The sequence below is a fragment of the Phalacrocorax carbo genome, chromosome 1 (assembly GCF_963921805.1).
Source record: "Phalacrocorax carbo chromosome 1, bPhaCar2.1, whole genome shotgun sequence".
Taxonomy (NCBI): Eukaryota; Metazoa; Chordata; class Aves; order Suliformes; family Phalacrocoracidae; genus Phalacrocorax; species Phalacrocorax carbo.
In genome coordinates this window covers 198188086-198215912 of record NC_087513.1, presented here as the reverse complement: position 1 = coordinate 198215912, position 27827 = coordinate 198188086, and the positions used below count along the sequence as shown (strand labels likewise).

The 27827-nt window shown below is 37.5% G+C and overlaps 1 protein-coding gene across 2 annotated transcripts in view; it reads right to left on the bottom strand.

Annotated features, from left to right (window-relative positions):
• Positions 1 to 408: 408 nt before the first annotated feature.
• Positions 409 to 27827, bottom strand: part of XPO4 (exportin 4) — an 83843-nt gene continuing 56424 nt past the window's right edge. The window contains exons 10-23 of one of the 2 annotated variants that reach the window (XM_064441173.1): positions 27153 to 27329; positions 24790 to 24932; positions 24532 to 24677; positions 23034 to 23211; positions 21132 to 21291; positions 19317 to 19486; positions 18186 to 18360; positions 16774 to 17067; positions 15690 to 15870; positions 14053 to 14171; positions 13031 to 13161; positions 12130 to 12247; positions 10803 to 10895; positions 409 to 8696 (exon numbers count right to left, since the gene is read on the bottom strand). In XM_064441173.1, the coding sequence (XP_064297243.1) occupies positions 8499 to 8696; positions 10803 to 10895; positions 12130 to 12247; positions 13031 to 13161; positions 14053 to 14171; positions 15690 to 15870; positions 16774 to 17067; positions 18186 to 18360; positions 19317 to 19486; positions 21132 to 21291; positions 23034 to 23211; positions 24532 to 24677; positions 24790 to 24932; positions 27153 to 27329 (2283 nt within the window). In that variant the 3' untranslated portion in view covers positions 409 to 8498. The remainder of the gene's footprint in view (positions 8697 to 10802; positions 10896 to 12129; positions 12248 to 13030; positions 13162 to 14052; positions 14172 to 15689; positions 15871 to 16773; positions 17068 to 18185; positions 18361 to 19316; positions 19487 to 21131; positions 21292 to 23033; positions 23212 to 24531; positions 24678 to 24789; positions 24933 to 27152; positions 27330 to 27827) is intronic. The other variant, XM_064441174.1, reaches the window with a different exon arrangement.

The window sequence follows — 27827 nt, the reverse complement described above, 5'->3', positions numbered from 1 at the left end:
TGATACATGATCCCAGTGACCTCTGTTTTGCCAGGCTTTGTGGATCCCTTGGAAGTAATTCAGGGACCACAAAGAGGGCTACAGACTTCAGATTGAAAAATGTTCTGCTTAAGTGACTACTAGTCACTTAATACCATCTAGTGGTATTGATATTTTAAATGGATTTTAGAAGTGATCTAAAAAAAAAAAACCTGAAACAGAATTACCAGCATCGATACCTCCGTACGTTTTAATATCCCTATTCATTTTACTATGCCATATTGCCCCTGATTTATGCTGTTCTCGCAAAACAATGCCGAGATACATGCCAACATACAAACTCAGTGGAATCTTCTGGCCAGAGCCTTCTCATGGTTGTGTTTACTTTTCCCCCCCAAGGATGTAATCACTCTGCCATCACAAGAAGCAGGAAGGAAAAATATATAAAATATATTTAGCAAAACCAGTAAAATTAAAGTGGAACAGAAAATGCAGTCAAGTAGCAAACATTATGTACAGCAGCAGATTTTACAGTTTTTCCTACACATACCTCTACACTTATTTGACACACTCTTTTTAATGAGGAGGAGGAAAATTGAAATAAGCTAGTGTTAATAAAGAAAACACTTTTTCCTAAACAGTAAATGGGGTTTATCACTGTTTTTTGCTTTTGGAACTCCAATTCAGACTACATATACCTCTAAGAAAAATAAGAGAAGGACACCATTTTCTCAGTGCCTAGAGTAAAATTACACTGTCCTCCTTTTACAGACTATACTGGGATCTTAAATAGTTACACTCACAGGATCTAGACAATATCTGGCCATCTTAAGGGATGTAGGTAACAAACATTTTAACCAAGATACAAAACAGGTATCCGATTTTTCCAGCTTTCCTGAGGCTGAGTGAATTGTTTAAATACATGTGCGCTTATCAAAATCCATGTTACAGTACATTTTTAACAGTAGTTTGTTAAGAAATCATGAAAGTGCATAACAGCCTAAAAGCAGGCAAAAAGTACTTCAGAAGAACAGTCTCTCCTTAAAGTGGCAGAAGAATGTTAAGCCTTCCCCAAAGTAGTGTTGATCTCATGTGAGGACATCAGTGATCTTCCTAAAGACTCCACAGTGTGGTGGTGGGGTTTTGGCTTTGGGTTTTTTTCTGAGTTACAACAATCATTTGAATGAACAAAAGCCCATTAGAAGTTTCGGTGCAGTTCTAAAATTAAAGCAAATGTCCTGACAACTTATTAAATGAAGTTAGGAATGAGGCTTTCAAATCAATACTTGTGTTGGAGTCTAGTGATGACTTTCATTCAGTGAACAACAAACACAGAGATTGGAAGTGGTGAATATGCCACAAACTCAAACTCCATCATCCAAAACAATAAGTTAAAGCAAATCAAACATACGCGCCTTCGCAACCATGAACAGTAGGCCAGGCACAGAGGGGAAGAATAGTGTGCCCAAAGCTCTGCTTTACTCTAACTTGGAAAGGCAACACAGCACCAGAAAAATCAAATCTGGTAACATCTGATAGATGTTAAGGTGAAAACAGTTGTTCCATTAGATTCAAATATAGATGGGAGAAAAACTAGTAATGAGTTACATATCAGTCACAGTGAGTAACTGCAGTGTTCTCTTTGGAGATGTATATTTGTCTGGAATGTTTCTCAAAATACAGAAGATTTTATTAGTTAATTAACAAAACTCACACCAATAGCATTGCATTTCATACAATTCCAAAATAGCACTTTCTCTTTCCCCCAAAAACTGTGTTGGTGAAATGGCAGGCTTTTACTAGTCCTTGTCAGGATGACAGGGGTTACCAAGTTATGGGATAACACTTGTACTATGGCTTTTTCTTCTTACACAAGCTTTAGCTTGATTTTTTTTCTCCACATAAGGTGGCAAACTTTTTACTTTCTTCTCCTCCTCTCCTCTTCCAGTTCGTGTATGACCTCCTCCTTGGCTGAGCTGACAAATTCCACTGGAAGGTTGAGCTCTCTGGCCTTTCTGATTATAATACATGGCAAATCAGTGAAGGAAAAAAGCCACCACCAACTCCACCACTCACGACTGAAGCAAATGTAAGTTTCATAAAGGCAAAATTGCTGGGTTTTGCGTACACTTACACAAACAAGTGTGAATAAAGGCTTTGTAGCCAAATCATTCAAGTTTATTCCAGACCTCATATTGAAGGTAAACCGGAATGGTTAAATTTTCTACATGAAAGGCTCTTGGACACACTGCTGTTGTTAATCTTACCAGCTGCTTTCAGGGATTTGCTCAAAATTACCTTAAACGTTTCTGTCCTTCACCAAAATGCTCACTGAACTAAACCAGGCCAATATGAATACATAATTGCAATAATTTTACTTCTGAAAGCAGTAAAATTCGATTGATACATACAGCCAAGATGTACAACAAGCTGTCACCACCATAGTTGTTGCGTAGTTTTACTTTCAGGATTTGTGGAGCTTTTTCTTTTTTTTTTTTTAAAGAAAAAGATGGGAGTGTATGAGAGTAAGAGGGGAACAATGGAAAACAGCTGTAGTTTATCCAAATGTAATTGTATTATAGCACATTAGGAACTGCTGCCTTTAACTGAAGTTTTCTGATACACATGAAGTAACATACTGTTAGATGCCCCTTACATGGGAACAAGCTTACAAGCTTGGAGAACATTTCTGGGCCAGACAGCAGCAGAAACTGTTTAGATTAAATCTACACAAAGAACAAAACAAAAAATCAAGACCCAGAAATCTGTATTTCTTCTGGGTAGACAAACACCACCAATAACAGTGACCTGAAAAGTCACCATTAAGCTTTTTTTTTTGGAGGACAGGGAAAATATTAATTTGATTATATATGCACAGCCACTTCTGGTAATGTTAGTCCAGTGTGAGATACTCAGGTCGCACACCTAAGCATTTTTTTTTCCCATTGATGGAGAAACTCATGTCTTAAGTGCCAATGTAAGTTAAAGTGACCCCATTGACTAACTGAATTACTGCGCAGTCACTGTAGCCAAAGAGCACAATGTGTAGCCTGAGGTTTCATAACATTCCTACTTTTGTTTCAACTGTAGGAGGTATAACAAATGCTATTTCAGGGATTCAACACAGGTGAGATTTTAGAAAAATATTGAACAAGAATACACACAAATCACACATGGCCAAAACAAAATAATAAAAGTCTTTAGTGGAAAACAATTTTATCCTCCTCCTGCTTATGGATCTCAAAAATACAGAAAGCGTTCATTTCAAAATTGAAAGTTCAGTTGTGATAAGGCTTGATTACACAGCCGTTTCCCAATTCTTATTGCAACAAGTTGTGAAATGTCTCTATGCGACTTCATATCTTCAGCTGTACAGGTAAAACAATACTTGAAATCAACTAGCACTTCAATCCCTGCATTTTTAATATATAAACTCAACATAGTACTGAATTGTACATTTAAAATATTTACACACTTGACCAGCAGCAGTACTAGCATTTATTGCCTTAAAACTGCATGTTCACTGCATGGAGGTTCCTTATTTTGCACAAAGGAAACAAATAAAAGAGGAAAATCTTTTTTTCCTAATTATAAATTCTAGAATGGTTCAACAGGAGATTGAGATGTGCTGGGGAATGCTGTTAGAAAGGATCTTATTAATTTCAAGTATCAAGCTGTAACAGATTGGAAAATCACATGGGTAGTATCTTTCCCTTGAGGTTGGAAGGGTTTTCCAAATCTTTTATAAGAATGGCTTAAAAGGACAGGAAAAGCAGGATAGGGAAAGGGAAGAGATGGAAAAGCAGAATCTACTTTAATTCGCCGACAAGAAGGGAAAGCCAGGGATATCTTATTTCTCAGTTGCTAGGGCCCCAAGAAATCTCATGTTGAAAAAAGGGTTGTGTAAGACAGCCGAGAGCTTAAGGCTCTAGAGCAAATCACACTTCATGATTTGCTTCATGATTAGTGCTAGGAAGCATTAATCTCATTTACTGTAAAGAGGGCACAATCTACTGATATTAACAGCAAATTTAATGGGGGGGTGTGGGGTGTGTGTGTAGCAGGGCTGGCTCTTTAAATTTTAATTGGTAGTATTAGGCTTCGGTTATACTGCTTGGTAGGAACAGCTATGGGAGAAATAAGTGGTGTGTGTTCCTTGCAGAAAAGCGTAAAAAACCAAAACCAAACTGAACAAAAAACCCTACCACCACAAGCGGCACTTGTCATGAGTAGAGGCACCAAAGCCTGAATAACTAGCAACTGTCCTCTCACTATTCAGACGAGAACTGAGGCACACTGGTGGGGAATCTTATCTTATTGAAGTAGAAGCCACCATTTCAACTGGCTGTAACTGAAATAAGTACAATTTACAGCAAGCTTTGCTGTGCTGCAGCGGACTGGTCTTGGGGAATACTGCATCACTGCTGCCTCTCCTGTTTTCATTACAGCAAATCTTACACCTCACAAAACTAAAAATATTTAATATTTACACAGCATCTCAGATCCTCAATGCATTTTATAGGCATAAGCTAATCCTCACAACATCCCTGTGAGGTAGGTAGGTATTATCACTATCTTAACAACGACACAGTTCTAGCTGCTTCCCATTGGCCACAGAGGATCCAGTGGAAAAACAGATACAAAATTAGAGGAGCCTAGCTCCTACTCCTGCGCTTATATTCATCAAGCTACTTCCATAAAAAACACCTCTTCTTATGTAATTATTTAACCAAAACTGAAATTACTTGAAGTGTTTTACAAGAGAAATGCTGCGATTTGTATTTTTGAATAGTTTTACAGATCCCAAATTAGAATTTGCTTTACCTTTTAAAAAGAATTAGATTTTAAATGGATAACTAACTGCTCTGAGCAAGCTTATTTTCTAGAACTACATGGCTTAGGTATAAAGGGATTTACCCAGGTAAACACTGGGGCTTTAGTGAGTGCTGTGCACTATCAAAGAGATGACTCCGGTTCAAAGCCCTCTCTTTCAACTAGTAGGATTTGGACATGCTGAGAAAACAAGCTTCTCGTTCCTGAGGAAAACTGTGAGCCCTTTATCACTAAACAGTGAAACACAAATCTCTGGGCAATAAGTAGCAGATTCCGGCAGTAATTCAGTAAAGATAATTAAGGCATAAATGCACATGAAAGTGGAAGTTTCATGTAGTAGTAGTCTACTTCTCCCTCTCCATGTGTATCTGTGCTTTCAAGACGGTCTTGAATTTCATGACCCAACTAGATGGTCACGCTTGCCAGTGTTGAAAATTATAGGTGGAACAACAGAAAATTATTACACCAGCATTAGAATGAGCTATTACAATGGGGAAGGAGCTGGCAAAATGGGAAAGAAGCTACTTAATTTCTAGTCTCAGAATGAAAACACCGGAGCAATAATCTGTTCTAGCAAAAAATGTCTAGACAAGTATTTGTTACAATCATATCACGCAGCATTTATAATTCAGTTCAAGGTGCCTTTTTCCCCCTTCAAAAAACAGGTGCATTTTTAGAACCATTATTCACTTTGCACAGTGAATGGAAAAATCAATGCAGTGATGCTATAAAAATTTCAGAACACTTATGTGGAGCCAACACTCAATGTTCACTAAAAATGGTCTATGAGTCTTTGCTATGGGTTTGAATGAGCTTTTGCATCTAGATTTACTGCAGCTGGATGAGTAGATGATCACTGAAGGATTTTTAAAAAATTTTTCTTTTTTTGGAAGGCATATAGAAGCCAAATAGTTTAGGTAGAAGCAGCCACCTAGCCAGCAGGAGTATGAATTAATACAACTTATTCCCAGAACATTTTTCAATATTTAATGGATGTCATTAAGCAGAGATGTCTCAGCATTTGCTCTAAAAGAAACATTAAAGGGCATGGAAAGATCCCTGTTGAATATATAAGAATGGAAGAAAAATTAAGAAACGAGACAGGAAGAATGTTGTCAAGCATAACATGAAACAGGAAAATTGCAAAAGAAACCCTTACTAGGAAAGTTTCCCTTCAATATATAATATTAATTTTAAATGAAGGGGAAAGGAAAGTTTTAAGCAACCTTCAAACCAATCTTTGAAAGGAAGTGTTCATATTTTAGCAACTCTTGGTAGTCAAAGGATACTGTGCGTCTCTGCTTGTTACAACATACTGGGCCTGATTAGGAAAGTAATGGGAATGCGCATTTCTCTGTCCTGAATACTAACTCAGTTTGTGCTGACATTCATCAATCACAATATGCAAGAGGATTTCAAAATTTTAAAGTTAATAAATATTTTAAAATAGTGAGCCAGCTTTAGCATGAGAAAAAATTATAGTGACAGAGCTAGTTTAAAATAAATGATGACTGAGAATATCAGTTATTCAGTCAGATCCAAAAAAACTTGAAGGCATTTGCTATATTTCTTCGAAGACTTTGGCCTAGATATTCGACATCGAGCACATTATGACAAACTAGCGGCTTTTACTGCCGCTTATGTTGCCAGGCTTTAATGACCTTCACCTGAAAAAAAAAAAGAGGTTTCAGAACTGCTGCCCTGTCCAATGTACAAACTCTGAGAACCTTCAAAAGCAGCTTCAAAAACATATCAAACCCCAGACACATTTAAAAATAAAATCACCCATCAGAACAGTTGAAAGACAAAGATCTGCCAGGATCATTATCTTCTGTGCAAGTGCACAGTCAAGAAATCCTTTACAGAAAAGCACTAGAGTTTCAAGAAAAAATTGAGAGCAATACCCCTGTTCTAAAATACGATGCAAATTACCTTTGAAATTAAATACTAGCTGGGAAGGTATATTGTCTGACAAGTTTTATGGTCACTTTTTAATGTACAAATCTGCTCTAGCCCCGTTTTCACATAAATTAAGAGAGAAAAGTATAATGAAGAGATGGCATTTTTGGCCTTGTGGATCCATGCTTGAGACAGGTATGGATTTAACTAAAAAAAAAAGAAGCAAAAAGCCTTAGATAACTTACAGCACAGTATTACACATTTATGTCTTTTTAAAAATTCTGGCTATTGTGACTAATTTTGAGATGAATAGCTGAAGAATGGCACAGAGTTGCAAATGATGCTACACAGCCATGTAAAGGTGTTTACTGTACATTTTATATAAATTTTAAAAACACGTTGGAAATATTCAACAGAATAATCTAGCAGAGGTCTTAAACGGGCCCACTTCTGCCTCCATGTACTTCCACAAAAATCAGTTTTACTAGACATGCAGCATTTGTGTTTGCTTCAGTTCTCTGGCTCATCACTGAAGACAAAGCAGGCCTTGCTTTTGTATTCATGTGCTACTCTCCCTTGTTGGTCCACTATACTCAGGGCACTAAATTCTGCTCTCCTAATAGCTAAAGTGCTGATATAAAAAAACTGAGCAAGAGCAGAGCAGCTGGGAGGGCTCTGCAGAAGTGGGGCTAGATTCAGCAAAACCAAAAATCTCCCACAGGACTGCACATCCCAATAACCTTCCTCGACTCAAGTCAAACAAATATGGCCCTTGAGTAAAAGGGTTTGATGCCCCTGTTCTGTCATAATCGTTTTAGCTAATGCCCCGACTTTAAAAAGTTTGCCAGTAATTTACACCTTTTGAGTTGTTATTGCTTAAACAAACAGTTCAGTGTAGAAACACATTGCATTTGCGTGCAACCTGGGTATGAATCAAAACAGATACTGAAAGTAAAACTACACATGAACCTTGCATTAGACACTCATTCCAAAATGACACGTCAACATGAAGGGCTGCAACAGGTACACAGCAGCTTAATGCCAACATCCTAAACCAACTCTGAAGAGTCAAATCTTGCCTTAAATTTCTTATGTAAAGAGTATGAGCTATTTTTTTTTTCTTTTAAATTAAGGCAACGAAATGGCTACAGTTCCTAAAGTTCATTTTAGGGGAACAAAAATATACACCTTTTTTCTTCTGAACTTTAGGCAGTAGAACGTAATGTAAAACTTGCATTGCATTAAACATGCAATGTCAGGTTGATGTAGAAAACCAGAACTAAACAAGTTAAAATACCATTTGGTTTTTCTTCCCCATTGGAACACAAACTCAAACTTTAAGAGAGGAAAAATTAAGCTTAAAATCAGCTAAACTGTTCAGAGCTTTGTATGTATCTGCATCACACTCTAACATGATTTTGGGTAGAAAAGAAATCTGTATGTTTATCTGGCCACTCATATTTTAAACCGGGGGTGGGGGAAAGGCACTGAATTTATTTTTCATTGTGCCCATATCTGTTTGCACATATATGTAAAAAATAAAATTCAAATTTTCTGTTCATTCTCTCCCACACACAAGTATGACAGATTGCAGCTAACACGTAATAGCAGAAGCTGATTCAAAGTTGACCTCTCCTATTCCATTGTGTTATGTTCAAACTTCCAGGTTCTCTAGAATCTGGGATGGCTGCAAAGAACCCAGAGACAGGTACAAGATTTAGTCAGCATTCAGCATTTCTCAGTGCATTTTGCAGAAAGGGTCTAAATTAGGCATAGAGTTTTGTTGTTTATTTTACACAGAGAAGTCCACCAACATTTGCCATAAATTCTTCTAAACTCTTTAAGAAGGCCATCTTCTGCTTACGGTCCAGTGTAGGAGGAGTGCTGCTTGCAGTAAGCTTGTTGAAGGCATCTGCTAACCGCTGGTAAATTACTGGATCTTGTTGAGTTGAGAGCAATGTTTCAACTAGTTCTGAATATTCAGCCTGTTAAACAAACAAGAATCTTATTAACTTAAAAAAAGATATATATACAACTTGTGTCATCAGCACAAAATCCAGAATCAAGTGTACCTCTCCACCTGCTACCCAGTTTCACTGACTAGGGTACCGTGACTATGGACCTGCAGCCTTCCACCTACCTCGAAACAAAATAAAGCCCTTCAGACCAGGGTTTTTAGTAAGGCTGAAGAAGCCTTTAGAGGGAGGCACAGTGGTTTGCAATGCAGAGTATGAAGAAAACTGTAAGGCGCACCCTTCAAAGTGTCTTCTGGTCCTTACTTAGCATAAGCTTACTCCTGCAAACCGCACTTCTCTTCCTTCACGCCTGCCCCACGCTCAGCGTGCCACATCAACCATCTCCTCCCACAGATCTTTCCTTCTCTAGATTCCCTTCCCTGGGACAGAGAGCTTAGATTCCTTTCAAAGAGTTTCCCACTTACTTTCATGCTTACTTGGACAGAAACAGAAAACAAAAACACGTTAAGCATGACTAAAAGCAAAGTGAAAGAACTGTTGAGAGTTTTAAGAAAAGCAGCAAACTGGCTGTAAGAGGGCCCTGGCTCAGCCGCTGTGGGGAACACCTGGCTGCCTGGTATGCAGCAGCACAGCTCGTGAAGGGGACTTAGCAGAGACTATGGAAGCTTGTACAGCAGGGGATGAGATGGGGACCTGAAAACTATGCGGGGGCCAGGATCTGGGCTGTTATGGACAGACTGCTGGGACCATCCTTGACCCTCAGTCTATCACTGCTTGTTGTTCAGCCACACGGCCACCAATGACACTGCCAAGGGGTACCTGGAGCAAGTCCAGAGTGACTCCTGAGCTCTGGGATCAAGGGTGAAGGACACGGGAGCCAGAACAGCAGTCCCCTCAATTCTACTGATGAGGGACTTGGGTGGGGGTAGACAACAAGCTCATGAGACCTGACAGAGTCCATCCAAGGGTTCAGAAAGCTGGCTTGTGTCATTATGAGGCTGCTCTCCGTCATCTTTGAAAACTACAAATCATGAAGCAAGTACTCCTGGAAGCTATCTCTGGGCACATGAAAGAAAGGGATTGAGAACAGCCAGTGTGGATTTACCAACCTGTCTTCTGTGATTAAATGACTACATCTGCAGATGAGGGGAGAGTAGTGGATGCCTGATGTTAGCAAGTCTTTAGCTGTCTTGCACAGCATCCTTGTAACCAAGCTGGCATTTTATTTCCTAGATGGGTGGACTACTACATGGGTGAAAACACATTGGTATCATCAGCCTCTAAAGGATTAAGGTTAATGGCTCATATTCCACCTGGAAACTGGTTACAGGTGACACAGAGCACTCCTCTGTGCCTTGTCCTGTTTTAATATTTTAGTCAGTGACCTAGAGGAGGAGAGGAAATGCACCCTCCTCAAGTCTATGGATGAAACTAAACTGGGGAATGCAGCCAGTGCATTTAAGGGCAGCACTGGCATTCAGATACAAATAGTCAGGCTGGAGGAATGAACTGACAAGAACCTAATGCAATTCAGCAAGGACAAATTTGAAGTCCTGCAGCTGAAACAGACTAACCCCTGCTAGTACACAGACTGGGAACTGACAGGCTGGGGAGCAGTTCTGCTGAATAAAAGGACTTGAATGTCCTGCAGCAGGCAAAGCAAGTCAACACAGTGCCTTGTCAGTAATGAACGCTAGCAGCACACTACGCTGTATTAATTGTCTTTACACTTGTTAGATTAGATGTGGAACACTGTGTCCAGTTTTGGACTCCTTAACACAAGAAGGATATTGATGAACTTGAATGAGTCCAGTGGTGGGCCACCAAGGCTGTCTGGCACGTGCTGAAAGCACATGAACTGTAAGGATAATAAAGCATTTAACAGGCTGCTCAGAGAAGCTTTGGAATATCCAGGTTTTCAAGACACAGTTAGAAAAGTCCTGAGCAACCTGATCTGAATTCAGTGTTGACCCCACTTTGAGCAAGAGGTTGGACTACAGACCTCCTAAGGGTCCCTCCAACCTTCCCTTCTATGACCTGCCAGATGCGCAGTAACTAGTCACTCTCCTTTAACAAATGACTGGGTTTCAGGGTATAATTTTCTAAATGCCATACCTGATGCAAACACACTAACGTGTAGAATGCTTCACCTGCTGCAGTTGTCATTTCTGTATTGTGCTTCTGAAGTACCAGCATATCAAAGACCATCTGAAATCACAAACCAGAAGTAGTTACAGAAGTTACTTAAGTTACTTAAGTAAACTTAACTTTCTACTGTACCAATATTTTCTGCTGAAATTCATCTTCACTTCTGATAATAACAATGAACATGGATTTACAAACATCCAAGTTTGTTGTTTGTTTTGTTGCCTTTTTTTTTTTAAGCTTAGGTGTCAGTAATTGGAAAGCCAAGTTCTTCTAGAAGTCAAGTCTTGGCTTAACGGCACAAATTCACATCTCAAAGCACTGAAACCTATTGCTGATCTATACATGTTCTTCAGAGAGAAATGGCAGATATGCCAGAGAAATACTGAAAAAAGCCTTTGCTCTTCCAGAATGAAGATTTTGAAGATTCCTACAGCTCACCCAAAGCCAAAGAGGGAACAGATTAATAAGAATGGTATAATTTTAAGTGGAAATTTAGAGAAAAGGCAGAAAGCTATGTTAACTTAGAAGAAATGTAAAGACAAATAAAATTATTTAAGGTGTTTCTCATTTTCTCAGCTTGGCTGATGTAAGCGTTTAATGAGAAATCCCCAGAAGTTCGGATATCAGTTTGGTAAGAAAATATGTCTGAAAACTGAAAAATTGAGTCTCTACAAAATCAGAAGACAAGCACACAAGTTCCCTAATATCTTTGTTCCCAGTTAGCAGGAACTTAGTTGCTACCAGGTCACTCCAAAATTCGATGAGCTAGAGTGGATGGTCCTAAAAGGAAAGTACTAAATGTGATACTGGATTAAGAAAACACAGAATTCATTGGGTACTTTGAATAAGTGATAGCATTTTCTTTCTAGTTGCCAACTATGCTCTTTTTTTCTGCCTTTTATTTTAGTACCCTGCCCAGCCTCCAGTTCACAAAATTCTGGGAGCTTTCTGCTTTACATCTTTCACAGCAAATGTAACCGCTAAAATTGTCAGTCAGGTTCTTTCTAGAGCTCACGTGCAGAGCATGGATAAATATAAACTGCATTCTGAAAGGCTCAGGTCTTTTGTTTATTGGCAATAAGTAATTTCCTCCCTCTATGCCTCTATCCTCCTTGTCCAATGTCCCCAGTCCTTCATGCTCGCTTTCATCTTAAACTGCCAGTTTTTTAGGTAACAGGCTGTTTCTTACTATATGTGTGATCCTGATTAACCCAGTCAAATATGATCCCTGTTTAGCCTCTTGATGCTACCTGTATGCAAAAAACCAAAGTAACATGAAATGCAGGTGCCTTACCTTAAGAAAGTGCCTTGTTGCTAGAAAAAGGGTTGAATCTGTTTCTTGTGCTTTTGCGCACTGTTCTGCTAATGGTGTTACAGCTTCCAGGCAGAGCTGGCAAACCTCTGAACTCATTCTGATAATGGGCGTTAAAGAATCAAAGGCAGATTTCAATTAAATTGTGGTAAAACTTCCCAGTGGTGTCACTAGAAAATATTTTAGATGCTTGTATGTTCCAAGATTTCTTTTTACTATAAAGCCATTAATTGAAAAAAAAAATAATTAAAAAATAGAAAAAGCAGGGTGAAAAAAAAAAGAATTCCAACTTCGTTGCCTTCTTTTATTAGTTACGCGCCCTAAGGTAACATAACCCTCTCTGACATAACATTTTCAGAAAGAGTCCCTTATGGTCAAGCTCATCTGTTTCTGACACGTGCCACAGATTAGTGAAAATGGTACTCCCATTATGAGAGGGAGAGCCCATTGGCACCCTGACAGGAAATGCTCTGGAGCCAGCCCAGTAGAACAGCAGCAGTGTTTTGTGTTACCAGCTGAGAAACTAATTCAGGAATGGCTTTGGGATACCAGCTGAAGGCTTATGAAGTTACACACTCTGAAGTAATGGAGGAGGCAGGAATGGCTGCCAGAAAAAACTTACATGCTAAACCACTTAAAGGCTGCATTCAAGCAACCCGAGTCAGAGGAAATTCAGCTAATGCTAGAATCTCAATAGACACTGCAGTGAAACTCTCAATCACCAGAGAGCAGAGAGTAAGAGTTGATTACTGATAGCTAAATTATAGATACAGAGACTGATAGAAAAGGAAAAAAATGCAAAGAAATACAAAATCAGATTTTTAACAGGTCATTAAAAAAGCAACTCAGATTTTTAAATGCTCCCAAGCTCTGTAAAGGATACGATGACATCCCTAACTCCAGTGAGTACATTAGGCTCTTAAAGAGGTCCTCTGGAAGTTGTGGAATTTTCTCAGGGAATATCTCACAGATGAAAGTGATTAATTTGTAATATTGATTACACAGAGATGGAAACTGTCAAAAGAAAAACATGGTAATTTTAGAATCAACCACATAACTCTATTCTGATGTAATTTTGGTCAGTACAAAGAGAGGACTGATGCTTTCCACTGAAGAAGAGGAGACAATTTTAGTAGACAACCTCAGAGTCATTGGAATGGCTACAGCTTTATTAGCAAACACTGTGGTACAATAAAGAAGATTGCTAAAGATGAGCAGTTGACGGTGGGAGTCTGGAATCTGATCTGTACAAATTCAAGGAGTTTTACTTCAGGCATGAGCAAGTCTAGTCCTGTGGGGTAAAAGCCTTGGTCACAACAGAGGGGCTGCTAGGGTACACCTTTTGACTCAGTTTCATCTAAAATGGATGTAGCTCTCATGCTCAGTGAGCACCAACATGTTAAGAGGAGACAACCGAGGTATACTTGGGAAGTGTTCCCCTGACTCAAAGTAAAATGTTAGCACAGCGCAACCCAATGAAACACTGCCATTCCATTGTTTCATATTTTACTGTTCTGCTGACAAGCTGCTGATTCTATGATACAGAAGCCAACTGTATTGTGAAAATAATTAAAGAGTTACTACTTGCTCCCAGATTTTTTTAAAATCAATATTACTGTTTATGCTTCCTATCACATTTCTGACACTATCAGAAGGAGGATTCCACAAGCCACGTTTCAGGTTTGGCTAATTGTTGACCTGCATGGACTCACTTTTACAAGAAAAAAGTTTTGTTAGGCCCTTCAAATATATATATTTTCAGCTTACAATATTTATTTTCAAACAACATCTAGAACTACAGAACAGTTATTGGCATTTTTAAAAGCCTAGAAAACTGAACTTACACAGGTAGAATAATACATAAAGCTTTCATATTCTAGCAACTCTGTGTAAAAATATACTTACCTTCAGCAGATCCTGGGACATTAGAGGAAGAACTAGATTAACCCCATATAAGACAACATCTGCTGCTGATACAGATCTATTTGTAGCTTGCCCAGGCTCATGTCCTCTAAATACTTCATCTGTAGAAACAACAAAAAATGTTTTGTATAAAAGGAGGATTACTGGTAATTAAATGTTAACATATTGAAGGAAGAGTCCCATTTCTTTATAATAAAGACTTTTTAAAAATAGGACTATTCCCTTCTCCCTGAACAAAAACGTGAGGCACTGTATTAAAATAGAAACTTAAGTGAGTGGAGGCTGCCACATCACTCTATATTTATATTCATCAGGACTAAGCATTTCATAATCACATGTACCAGATGGCACGCTAAAACAGAACACTTAGATAGTCTGAGGGCTCCCTTCCATTACAGGACACTGCTTTTGTTTCTAGCAATAGCTGCTGCATGCCTACACATGTAAACAGATAGTGAGCAAAATATTATCGCATTTTTATACTTTATATATGTATAAAATAAATATTTACATATGTTTATTTTATTAACACAAGGAGAAAAAATGGGGAGAGTTAATGCAGAAAACTGTAGTTTAGACATTGCCAAGCTTTCCCCAGTTACAGGTAAGACCTACCTTTCCCATCAACTGGCAGTGAACTTACTTTTATAATTCCTGCACTGAGTCAGCAACTTTCAATACATTTCATCTCTGGGGATTACATTTAGGTAGCATTCACATTCCTGAATTTCATGGTAAGTATTTTACACTGTTTTCCATGCAACTAACTTCCAATATCTGACCTCGAAGAGAATATGTTACATGGCATTGAGTTGTCCATTCAATGGACAAAGTCTGAATCGAGTTCTGCATTTGTGTTCTGCATGCATGATGAAAAACTAGACTGACGCACTGACAGGTTCTCTCTCTCAAGATGTACCTCAGAAAAGCAATGAACAATGTCAAAACAACCTAGGCAGATTCCGTTGGATACTGAGCATGTTTTCTGTGCAAACTGTATAGGTCATGGTGAGATCTGACTGACACAGATGTGTTTCAACTTATTCAAAAGCAATGCAGCACAGCTAAGCTAGAACTTGCAAATCATATTCAGGACGAGTGCAATTTTAAGTGGCAAATATATGGAAGAAAGTAACAGGCTGGGATACAAAAAAGAACCCTTTACTACACCCACATTCCATAAAGCATGTTCTGTGAATGAGGAATACAGGAAACCCTCAAACACGATGGAATTTTAATGAGCTCAGCATTTCACAGAAGTTGGACCTTGTACTAAAGAAGATAATCCATTTGATCTCGCGGTAATTTACTATTCCAACTTCTCTATGGGTTTTTTGTTAGAAAACTGCTGCTGCTACATGTTCAGACTTCAAACATTCAGATTTCAAGCTGTTTCATAGATGCCCTATTTATTTTGAGAGCAATAATAATTTCAGATGCTAGAGTTCTGTGGAAAGTCCTTCCTTTGCTACTGGCACATTAAATAGTAATTTCCATATCTTGATCTAATGAAGCCTAAACTTCAGTTTTCACTCTACCTGGTTTGAACGCATGTCCCACAATGGTTTTTACAGTTTAGAACACAAGTCGTGGTTCAGTAATTACCAATTCCTTCGTACCTGTGTCACTGAAATCTATGAATTCTTTTGATAGAAGATTAGTGAGAAGCTCCATAATAAGAAGGAGATCCTGGTACTGGTCTTCTTCCGCTGTAACATCTATCCGTTGTCGACCTAGGTTATTCTTGGAATACACCTGGAGCAGAGTTAGGCAGGCCTCATACAAGTTCATGGCTTTGGCCTATAAAACAATGTTAAATAATAAGAAAGCTTCCATATGCTAAAAGTGACACACTTTAAGATGACATTACTTGGTTGATGATACCTCAAGATTTTAATTTTGGTTATATAACCACTTTTTGTAACAACTGCATGCAAAAATCAAGGAAACAAACACCTTAAACAATAAGAACACTTACAACCATAGATTGATGTGCTACCCATTGAAACAGCAGAACATTACTTTTATCAGTTCCTCCATTTTTTTTAATTTTTTTTTTAAAGAGCGTCTTGGGACAGGCCAACACATCTCACTGATCTCTCAAACTAGATTACCAACAAAATCCCTTGGGGACTCACTTCAGCTGTCAAAGTTTGGAGCCATAGTACACTGTGCAGTTTGTGCATACCCACTTTGGAACAGGCAGGGTCGCTTCTAGATGCAAAACCAAAAACAGCCAACAGTGCAAAGATGTAGGTGTACTGCAATGACTCATTTTACCAGACTGTATCTTGGTATCCATTATGCCTTGTTTAGGCCCAAGGCAGTGTCTCTACAGTGTGCATTTGTCACATAAAACAGTGCTGCAATTCTCCTGGACAAGCCTTCAGACAAGTTTGATATGGTTTAAAAAAAGTACTCAACACAGTCTGCACTCTTTCGCCACCCATGCACAGAGTTAGATTAGTGATGAATTATGGTGAAGTTTATTGGTATAAGAACACTTTTAATCCTGCTTTTCATCTTGCAAGTGTATGTTTTTAAACAAAGGAATTCCTCTAACAGATGTGGCCATATAGCATTTCTTTCTCTGTAGAATCTAAAAATCACTATCCTTTCTTTTGTTTAAGGGATAGCACTGTATACACACATATGCACACATACACACACTCTTCCCCTCCATCCCCTTTTGGTTGTATTTACCTCTCCAAGATAGCAAATTTGTTTATGTGCAACTTCAACAAAGACTTCTATTATGAGATTAACAGTCTCTGGCGTGTTTTTGTATACTTCCATTAATCCGATGCAATTATTAAGGAAGTCCATTAGGAAATTGAAGAGAATTGCTACGTTATCAATCTGGGTAGCCTCAGCAATTCCACAGAGTGCTTCTAATGTAGCAGTGATTTCCTGTTTCACTTCCTCCTCCTGACAGATCTGCTGAAAGTTTTCTTGGTTTATCACATTCAAGAATCGCTGCTGAAGCGGCTGAAGGACCTTAAAGTTTTTAGAAAAGTCATATTAAGATAAGCATACTATGACATGAGATGTGATGTTTAAGTAATTTAGCAAGCTCATGGGTTGCTTCTGGCACAGTAGTAAAAGATTCAATTGCTTCCAGTTTCCAATGACTCAAGTTATTATCTGTCACATTAACATAAGCTGAAGTGGTAGTGACGAGTGACACTCGTTATTCATCATCAGCTGCAGGCTGGTTTCAAAACAAGCACCTCCACATTGATTTTATATTATTTTGTAATCTTTAAACAGATGACAATTAATTTCTCTGGCTCTCAGTATTTAAATTTCTTCCAAATTCAGTATGAGGGTAAAAAATTATTACAGTTCATCAATGAAAGCATTAAGATTGATGTTCACAATTATCTCTGCCATGTTATGATTCTCAATAGTGCAATCTGTTTTGTAATCAGCTCTGTTTGGAACCAATTAAAGAACTTCCATAAAAATAGTTAAATGTTTTTCCCAGTTACTTCCAGCACATTATAGTCTTGCCTTCAATCACTAATTTCATAGCTTGACTAATAAAAACAAGTTTCTTCAGAAGGCCAATGCTTTACAAACTCACACGGTGCTCACTGATCACATTTCAGCTACTTCTATCACCAATCTTTCTGGTATTAAATATCTGAGCTTTAATGGAGCCAAGGCATGAAAAGGTAGTCAAGGCTCTTCATTATGCTCCACATTAGCTTTTTACTTACTGTCATTATTGTTAAGATAATAACCTAATAATTCATAACACCAAATTAAAATAAAAGGAAGAAATGACACACAGTTCCATGGGAAATTCTTAACTACTTAAAATAGTCTCTTTCAAGCATACTGCTATACTGGCTGTTTCAAAAATCCTCCAGGTAATTATTAGTTGTTTCAGTTTAGGTTGTGGTGTTTTAGATACAGATTTTGGCAGCTCCTGGGTGCCATGCAACTATTGACCTTCACAGAAAGAATAATTTTTAAAAATTATCAATATTATATATTCCAAATCAGAAGATTCTGTACGAGTTAATTTTCTGTCACCATAAAATTCCCTAAACTAAGTTCTTGGTACTACTTGCTAAAACGAAGGTAACGGAAGCATCACAATGGCTTACCTCTGTCCAGTATTGTTGCTTTGTTTCTGTATCCATATGAGCAAAACCTCCTAAAACTAAAGCTTTCATTAGTGTTCTCTGCACAGAGCTGGACAAATAGTGAAGAGGGGGGCTTCGCCTTGCAAATTGTTTAGCTAAATTCCACCAGTTTTCACACTGAATAACTAAGTTTGCCCTAGAAGAGGGAAAAACAGATTAATTAAAGAAAAGACTTCAGACAACTGTATGAACAGAGCGCATCAGGTTGCTAGCAGTTGTCAGAAGAGTTTTTTAAAATTTTACTTCCTTTATTTTAAGGCTAAATTGCCTTTTGACTTTCATCTTATTAATGCCTCACCTCTAATATTTCTGAAGTATATACTCTGAAAATAGCTCAATTCATATGGGAGAAAAGCAGGGAGGTGCTTTAGTTTTACACACATACACACACACAGAGTTAATGGATATATTGCATGGATTAAAAGCTTAGTCTCATTATATCATGATAAGATAAGCAGTTTATTCCAAAACTAGCTCCTGTGGGTTTTAATAATAAAAAAATATAATTCCTCAAGAATTCAACTCCTCTAACTTCAGAACAGTCTTTCAGCAGACTGTGAGTGCATAATTACATGTAAAATTGCAAGTCAGTTCACAAAAGTGAAACGTTCAAGAATTTCCTACATCACAGTTCGTAATACCAAAGAAAACTTTGAAATTTGTCTGAGTCCACCAAATCCTGGATTTAAAAAAAAGTCTATATGTTTACAAAACACATTTTCTATTGACTTAGCCAGTACCTGAACTCTTAATCCGGAAGCACTTGTTGAACAGAAACAAACAACACAAAATCCTTGCAATAAGAGTGGAGACCAGGAGAGTTTTCCTTTCTCACTGTTTAAGAGTGAGGCACAAAGGTAGGGGAAGGAGAGTGCACTTTTAAACAATAATAAAAATTAGACTATGTTTTGTCAAATCTAGGTCTCACTCCTCAATTTGTCAGACAATTTTTTTCCATTTATAGTATGTTACTGAAGTAACTGGACTTACAGAGACATGAATACGAAGTGCCCTACATCTGGATTACTGTGGCCAAAAAAATTTAAAGGAAGCAAAAGAAATTTTTTGACTTCCAGAGGTATAGCAACTTACCGCTCTCTCCTTTCCACTAACGTTACTAGCAGTTGTACAGTATCATTTGCAAGGTCCTGCTCTGAACTCCACACTGCCAGGTTACTGATCACTTTTTCTAAAAGGTAACCCACAATCCACTGGGAACCCTCTGTATCAGCACCAAATGCTGTACTAAATGGCAGACTTATCTATAAGAAAAGCATTAAAATGAGTGAGTTTTACAGAAGCCAGAACCCCAAAGTGTATGGTAATCATTGTCAGCAAATTCTTTTCAGGCTGTCACTTCTTCCCTACTTAGAAATACACAAAATGTTACATAGACAAAGGCAAAGAGTACCCGTAATAGAAAAATCTTTGCCAAATTTATCTCACAATTTTAAGCACAACACCTAGAACAAAGTTTCAACTTCATTACAAAACCAGGCTTAAGTACGTCTAGCTTTTAATGCCAATGAAAGTTTAAAAGCTTTAAAAACTAAGCAAGATCCCAAAATCATCTCCCAAAAGTGTTTCCATGAATTTATGATTAAAATCCTCAAAATTCAGTGATAAAAATTATTAGAAATGAACCTAGCTGTTGATTTAGATAAAAATCTTGTAAAAACTCATTTTCATTGCAATTCTTCTGCATCTGCTTTCTGCACATTCTTCCTTTAGTCTATATATCTTTTAGGAAAGATGGTCCTGGCACATTAAAATATGCTTCCTTGAAATTGCCTGTTCTCCTATCTTTAAAAAAAGTTTCTCAAGTGAAATTCAGGATTTTATAATAATTGTGCAGGGGCTTCCTGTCAGCACACCACTAACGTTTCTAACTTCAAAACTCATAACATATACATGACTGAGCATACAGTTTAAATAGAGGTTTCAGTCACTTTCACATGTCAACACAAAGTAAACATGTGCGTTTCCTAGATACTCTGTCTCTTCACATTGTTTCTCATGTGGATCTCCTTATGTGCTCTCCAATTCTTTCCCAGCTGGTACCTATACAAATTCTTCTCTGCTCTAAGTACAAGCTGAATAATATGATTCCAAGTATTTACAAGTCCTTGGTAAACCTATTTTTGTTAAGGAGGGGCCTCCTGAAGCATTAGTATTCTTAGTTGCTTCAGTAGTAAAAATAAAGGGGAAGAGGAGGCGGCTTCCTTCCAGAAGTTAGAGCTAACAGGACCTCCTCAGGATGAGTGGCCCCTGTCAGCTAGCTGGATTACAGTTAGTTCTATAAGCAAAATCAGGATCAAGGTCTAATCGTGATTAGTGCTGTCCAAACATGATAAGAAGTTGCCCTTCACAAAGAATGCACTATTGAAATCATGATATATACAATGAGAGCATATGAGAATGGGGAGAGGAGAGGAAGTAGCATGACATTAGCTGATGTATACTACCTTGTGATTATGTTAAATATCTAATTCAGAATCCTGACCAAGTTATTCACTAAATCATCCATCAAGGGCAACTACTGTATTAGAGATGAACTGTAAGATCTGATGGAGAGTGAGAAGTAGCTTATAAAATTGTCAGGGAGTTTTACCCACTATGCAGCCTGAGAACGCACTATGCTATTCTGCTACGGCAACAGCCACAAGAAGGGCAGGGTCGGGGAAAATCACGTTTGCACCAAAATGTGCAAGAAGGGTCCTCTAACAACTTACATTTCTATAAAAAACTGAAGAAAACATTAACGTTCAAATTCCAAAATAACCCAACCCATTTAATGTTAAAAATGCTTTATCATTGCACTTAAAACTAGCTACACTGACATGTGTATTCACAGGTTAATATTATTGCTAATACTCACCAATTAATTCACGAAAGTTATATCCTTACCTGATCATACAGCTTTTCATCTACTAGGAGGTAAGTCTTTGCCCAACGCTTGAGGAACCAGACAATATCTTTGCCCATCTGGGGGCTCAAAAGGTGTGTGAGATTTGCTCTTATTGCTCTAGATTCTACTTCTGACACTCTTAAAATAGCAGATAACAACCTGCAGATTTAAAATACAATGAAGATGCTGAGAGTGGTTTTTGGAGAAGCAATGCAACTACCAAACACATTTATTTTTCATGAAGTATGACAGAAGGAACAGGATAACACAAAGTAGTTAATTTCTAACAAAGTAAAACACACACTAATTTATTGTTTTCTAAATGCAAGGAGAGAGACAGACAGACAGGATAGACTGGAAAATATCCTCCAAAAAGTCAGAATATGCATTAAAAGATAGGGTGATCATCTTTGACATCAAAACTACTGCAACAAAGACTCCTCACAAGCATTGTGTCATCAAGGGAACGAAGACAAATGGACTACTTGGAGTGGTTGAAAAGCTTTTTTGGAAAACTGATTCTCCCTTCCTTGCATCATCAAGTTTAGTGACCAAGTGGGGCCTAATTGTGCAGCTTTTGCAGTGCGATGCTTACTAGAGAACAAATACATTAATGACCAGTTATTCCTCTCTTTCATTACTGCAGAGAAACTGTCTGAAATAGCAGATCGCCCCGTGATTGCATTAATACAATCAGTCCTTAAAACAACATTAAATATTAGCTTGCTTAGTATATTAATTAAATTTTGTAAGAATGTGATAGTTCACGAGTAATTTAGAAGTTGACAGTGGTCTGTTTCTTGAAGACATTTCAGAGCTATTGCCAGAAAGCCTCAAATCTCTCCTTATTTAGATCTGATTTTATCCCCATCATCACTAAGACGCTGCATCAAGAAATCCTATTTGTCGGCCGCTTCTTGAAGCTGCCAATAGTATCAGTGAGCAGTATTCAAACTTCTAAACATTAAGCAAATCATTGCCAATGAAGATCCATTTTTCTAGCCTCTTCCAGAAGACAAAAATGTTAAGTATACAAAACAACTAATCTTGGGTGAAGAATCTTCCACGTCAACTAAAAGTGGCATGCAATCTTCTCAAGTGTGAGGATTCAAACTGAGAAGTCCTTTGTGGGCATCAGCCTTCTTGCAAAAAGAGAACGGAAATCCCCTCTCCTGCTTCTTTTATATGTGACAACTCCTCCCACACCGAGGACCAATTGAGCTGCTACTGCCAAGCAGGGGCAGTAACTCATGTTCAGAGTAGACAAGCTCACCGATGCTCTGCAAAGCATATGCTTATGCTGTACAAGTGCTGAATGAATTACAGAGCATATGGTATATTATCTAAAGATTTTGATCTACCAACTTTTTAGTAATTTAAGTCTTTTTAAGGACTTTCTGTAACAAATAGATCAAAGATGGGTTTTCATTAGGAATATAACATCATTTCTGTTTATTTCCAAGACTTTAGCTCATGTCCTGTGGTAAGACTATTAGGTCATCAATCTAGTCATTTCAGCCTTCCCATCTTGACTCAGTTTTATCTGTTTTGATTCCTTACTCTCATTTTTCTTCTTAGTCCTACCCTGGATCACCCTGACTTGAAATATCATGTGTATTTACCCTGTCTTTATTTACCCTAAAAAAACCACCTCAAAAAACCCGAACTTAACTTTTCTGTCTTTTCTTAATCTCTTTTACAGCACTGTCTTAATGTGTTATACAACTGTTCTTATAAATTATTTGCCCTTACTTTAATGCTATTTAAGAGACATTTCTAATGTTCAGTGTTTACATATTGCTTTTTTCCTGTGAATCTGAAAAGGAGTCTACTCAGTCATTTTTTTTTTTTTCCTCTGAAAAAGCATTTAACATACTTAATAGCACAAGATACATCCTTACCTAATTACAGAATCTGTTCTGTTGTACCCTGGGATGGAAGAGGCCTTTTCTCCTGGAGATCCCAGAATCTGAAGTGTTGTATTGATGTCAACCTCAGCTGAATGTTTAATGGAATATTCCATTACTTCTGGAGGTATTAGCGGAGTCTCTCCCTGAGTATCATTAGCCAAGAGGTAGCCTTACATTAAAAAAAGAAAGAGTGATCACAACTTTCTACCCTAGGTTAACTTACAGCTTTTTGATTAGAGAATCCATTGGCTTAGCTGCACACATCACACTAGAATCAAATGTTAGTACAAACCCTGACTGATGCTGTTCAAATTTGTATAAGTTAACTTTAGAATCTTTAAAGCGATTCAATAGAGAAGAACGTAAAGTGACAAGAACCCAAGACTGGAAACCAAATTAAAAAATACAAATTAAAAAAGATACAAGTTTTGCTTCACGTAGAAATACTACAGTCAATTCAACTGTAGGTGGGGGACATGGACGGGACAAAAAACAAAGCAACGTTTTGTTGTCACTTTTTTCTCCTCCTGTTACGTGAGAGAATGTGCCTTGATTTTACATCTTCCCCACTGAGTCCATCTCATTTGGGACTTCTGTATTGCTAACATTTCTAATCTATCAGAGGCTTTCAGACATGAAGCATATGTGCTATAACGAAGTTTTCCCTGCACAGCAACTGCAGATCAGGTGAAGCATGGGTTTTTATACAATACTCTGGTATCCAGATAATTAATGTTAATTCCAGCTTTAGTTGAAGTTTTCAATATCTGACGTCATAACAATCTGTGAGCTACAAACTCCATCCCACAGTGATACAAAAATATAAGCACATTCATGTCAACACCTGAGAGCAACTAAAACATCAGATGCTCAAAAAGAACCCACAAAGTATTTAATAAAGTATAAATTTCCCCGACAAAGTACAGCCACTGTCTTAATTGTTATTATGTTTTAAAAACAGCTGTAAGATAGTTCCATCTAAAAATCAAAACTAAGAAGGTTCTAAATTCAAGTTCCCTGAAACATCACAAAATGCCAGGACATGGATCATCAGCACTGAGATATCCTGGAACTTACTTGATTCTTTGCCACCACTGAGTAATACTGTTATCCTGATCTCATGTTGATTCCCTTATAAAGTCATGTGCCCCCAGACAATACAACTGATATCATGAACAGACTAATTTCTTGAATAGGTTGACTTATAACACATCTCAAAAAATCTATAATAAAATTAGTTGCGGGAATTTCCAAGTGACATACCTCATGCAAAGATTTCATCAATCTTTTAAAGACACCGTTCATGTTACTCAAGGCAGATGAAAGTAAAACAAAGACTTTGCAAATAGTGTATGTAAGATGAATGCGTCATAAGGGATAAATTCATAGTCAATTAAGAGTGGTCTATATACAGGGATTTTTTTTTCCTGAGGTGTTCCAGCTGCAATAAGAATACCAGAATAAGTCCTATTTAAAGCCAATCACTAACCTGTGACTAAAATAAGCCAATGAATATCCTCATACAGGTCATCAAGCACTTTATTGTCAATTGAGCCTGATGCTGGTGAGGCAAGTAACTGCTGCTGATGTCTCTGCAACTGACCATGGAGCCTTGTCACTCGGTCTTCTAATAAACTGTGAACAAATAACAATAGAATAACTTAACTGTTTTTAAATTGTTTCAGCAAAGTCAGGCTTTTAATATTCTATGGCTTTATTGACTTGCATTCATGACTTCTTTTAATACCTTGTAAGAAGAGGTATACAGTGTTCTGCAGCAATTCTCCCCAGCATGCCTACGCTGGCCAACTGGTCACAGAACTGGTCTCTGTCATCTTCCTGCAGTTCACTTATTTCTTCTTCTTCCCGAGAGGCCACACCATTGGCAGTCTTTGATTATTCCAACAAAATTAGAAGCAACCAGTTAGCATTATGCTTGTTAAATTTTATCACCACCACAATTTTCTACATGACTTCGGCTTTTTCTTTCAAGGTGCTTTGCATGGTTGAACAACAGACTTGTACTAAATCAGACACAGAAGATTTAAACAGGGGAGTAAACATGGCTTCATACTGTCTTGATATCATCATTTCACAAACTGAATGTGGCATTTTGCTAACGAGTTAATTGCATATTTGCTACCATTTCCAATAGTGCCCTCAAGTCAAAAGATGTCACTGTTTGTGAAAAGAGTCAAGGATTAAGAGTCATGAAAATTGACACTTGTTATTAATAGAATAAGCACAGGCTAGACAAGAGCAAAACAGCTTCTTTACACCACAAGGTATATAAATCAGCTCTGCTGAGCATTCATTGCTAGAAGTGCAATAGAAGGTACTGAATGACCCTGGCTCACAGAGATGGTCAGCAAACCCAGCGCTCAGAACATGGCTGAAGTACATTTGGATTTCAAATCACATATATGGCAGACCAAGAACCATTTTAAACACGAGAACTTCCATGCTTTCCCCTATTCATTAGACAAAGATATTGTTCTCAGTTGTCCAAGATATTCCATAAATTGCAGAATAGGTAGCATTTTTCATGATGAAATTAAAATAATCTCTTCCATTAGAGATCTTCCATAACCCATTGTTCAAGGTGGGGGAGAACCACAAACAAACTTTAAAAAGTAAATGCCATAACCTCACGGAAACAGAAGCCTCCATCATCATCACCACCTCAGTTTTATTTCTTGCTGATGCAGAAGTTGCACTCTTTGATTTTTTCAAAGTGTATCTTGGCTGCATTATAAAACTACTTAAATAATAATTGACCTTATTCCTTGAAAAGATGAACCATTATACGTAGAAATGAAGTATCGATGTTAAAACTTTTTTTTAAAAAAATCTCCTGAAGAATCATAAAATTTATGCAACTAACAAAGGAAAACACAGGCAACAGAGAAAGCTATCAGTCAGCTTTGTTCCTATAAAGGCTCTGGAAAACTGAATCCACATGCAACTCCTTATCCAAAGTGCTTTTAACCCATCTTTTTTTTTTTAATGTAACCCAGCAAATCATTCTCTTTGGCAACTTCAAAGTTGCAGCTGTTTACTGAAGAGTGAGCCTCTGCTCTCAAAGCAGAGTCTGAAAGTTCCTGTTACTGCTTTGATATTGAACAAGAAGCATTCTAAAATGCCAGCTGTGGCTTTTAAAAGGTTACCCATGGGATAAATGACTTATCTCACAGAATGACATGAATTAACCTGTGTATACAAGTTATGTCAAGACCGCCTGATATGAATTCAAAGTTCCCTTGTGAAATATTTCTGTTTTGGCACTGTTATTTCCATCTGTTACATATTGAGATAGTAGAATTAAGTTTTATATGGTGCTTTTCAAAATGAGGTATGTTGAAGATCTTTGCACAGCATCGAATTAAAAAATATTTTATACCATTATTGAATTGAATCTACGCAATAATTCATTCAACCAACATCTACATCCAACTTTCTGTATTTCCTAGTACGATCCAGACTCTGGGCAAAGAGACTAATCTGCTTGCTTTCTCAATGGTTCAAGAGATACTTGAGGTACTTTTAGGTTTTCTCTAGAACAGTCACCTCAAACTTCAATCTGGAATTCATGTATCATTTTATCCTTAAGAACCACGTAATATTGCAAGTTTCTTCTAGCCTGAGCATAGTCATTCTACATTTTTTCATATATTTATGTATGCCAATTATACCTCAAAACTGTCCTTTGAAGATAATGTATGGGAGGTAACAACCGTATAAAAGGCTTACTATTTCATTGGGGATTTTAACTAGGACCCTAGTCCAGAGGAGGATGGTCAAAAGTTTCACCATTGCGTCTGTGGGAAAACCAGTAAGATGCATGTTGATTTGAGTAACAGATTTACTTTTTTCTTTTTATTTTTTAAAGTGATTTCCAACTTTGTATTCCTTTATTTCCTCTTCAGAATGAGAGAAACAGACTGGAAAATGACCTCTGAGTAATAAATTCAGCAAATTTTTTTATTTCCAAAGTCACAAACAGTAATTCTATACTAGCCCCCTTGAGCTACATAATATAGTACGCACCAAGAGACACAGGCTAGTTATTTCACATCATCATCATCAAGAACTACTAGAATGAGGGCTTACCAAATTCCTTGTACCATCAGGAGCAGCTAGATGGCACTGAATGTAGGAATTAAAGACCTGAACAGCATGTTGGGTAAAGAAACCTTTATGGAAATGTTTGTCATCTTGCACCAAAGTAAGCCAAGATTCCAGCAACTTATCATATGCTTCCATATATACCATGTCATCTTTGTCAAGCTGTAAGAAATGAAACAAAACAAAAATCTTATTTCTAAACTAAACCAGAGGAACATAATTATTTAGCAGATGTTCTAATGTTGAAACAATTTATAAAAAAAATCAGTTGCAAAACCAATCTAAGGATAACTAAGAAAATATCAGTATGAACTGAAGCAATAATCAAAAGTGTCAGTACAGCTTTCATGCTTGCGAGGCCTTAAAAAACTATTGAAGGGTTTAGTTATTTCTCTTCACCTGATGTTCAAAACCAAAGCAGCCTTAAACTGGCTTTAATGCATCATTACCTAAATACAGGACCTACCAAGCTTTTACGCCAAATATGTCAAGTGTCTTGGCTCTTAACAGTAAGAAAGAAGGAACCGAGCCATTTCTTTTGAATCAGATTAAAATAGGACATGTGCATATAGATTCGTATGTATTCCATTATTTTTTGAAATAAAGAGAAAAGATGACAATTCTCTTTTCCAGAGGAAATAATTGTAAGATTGAATATGT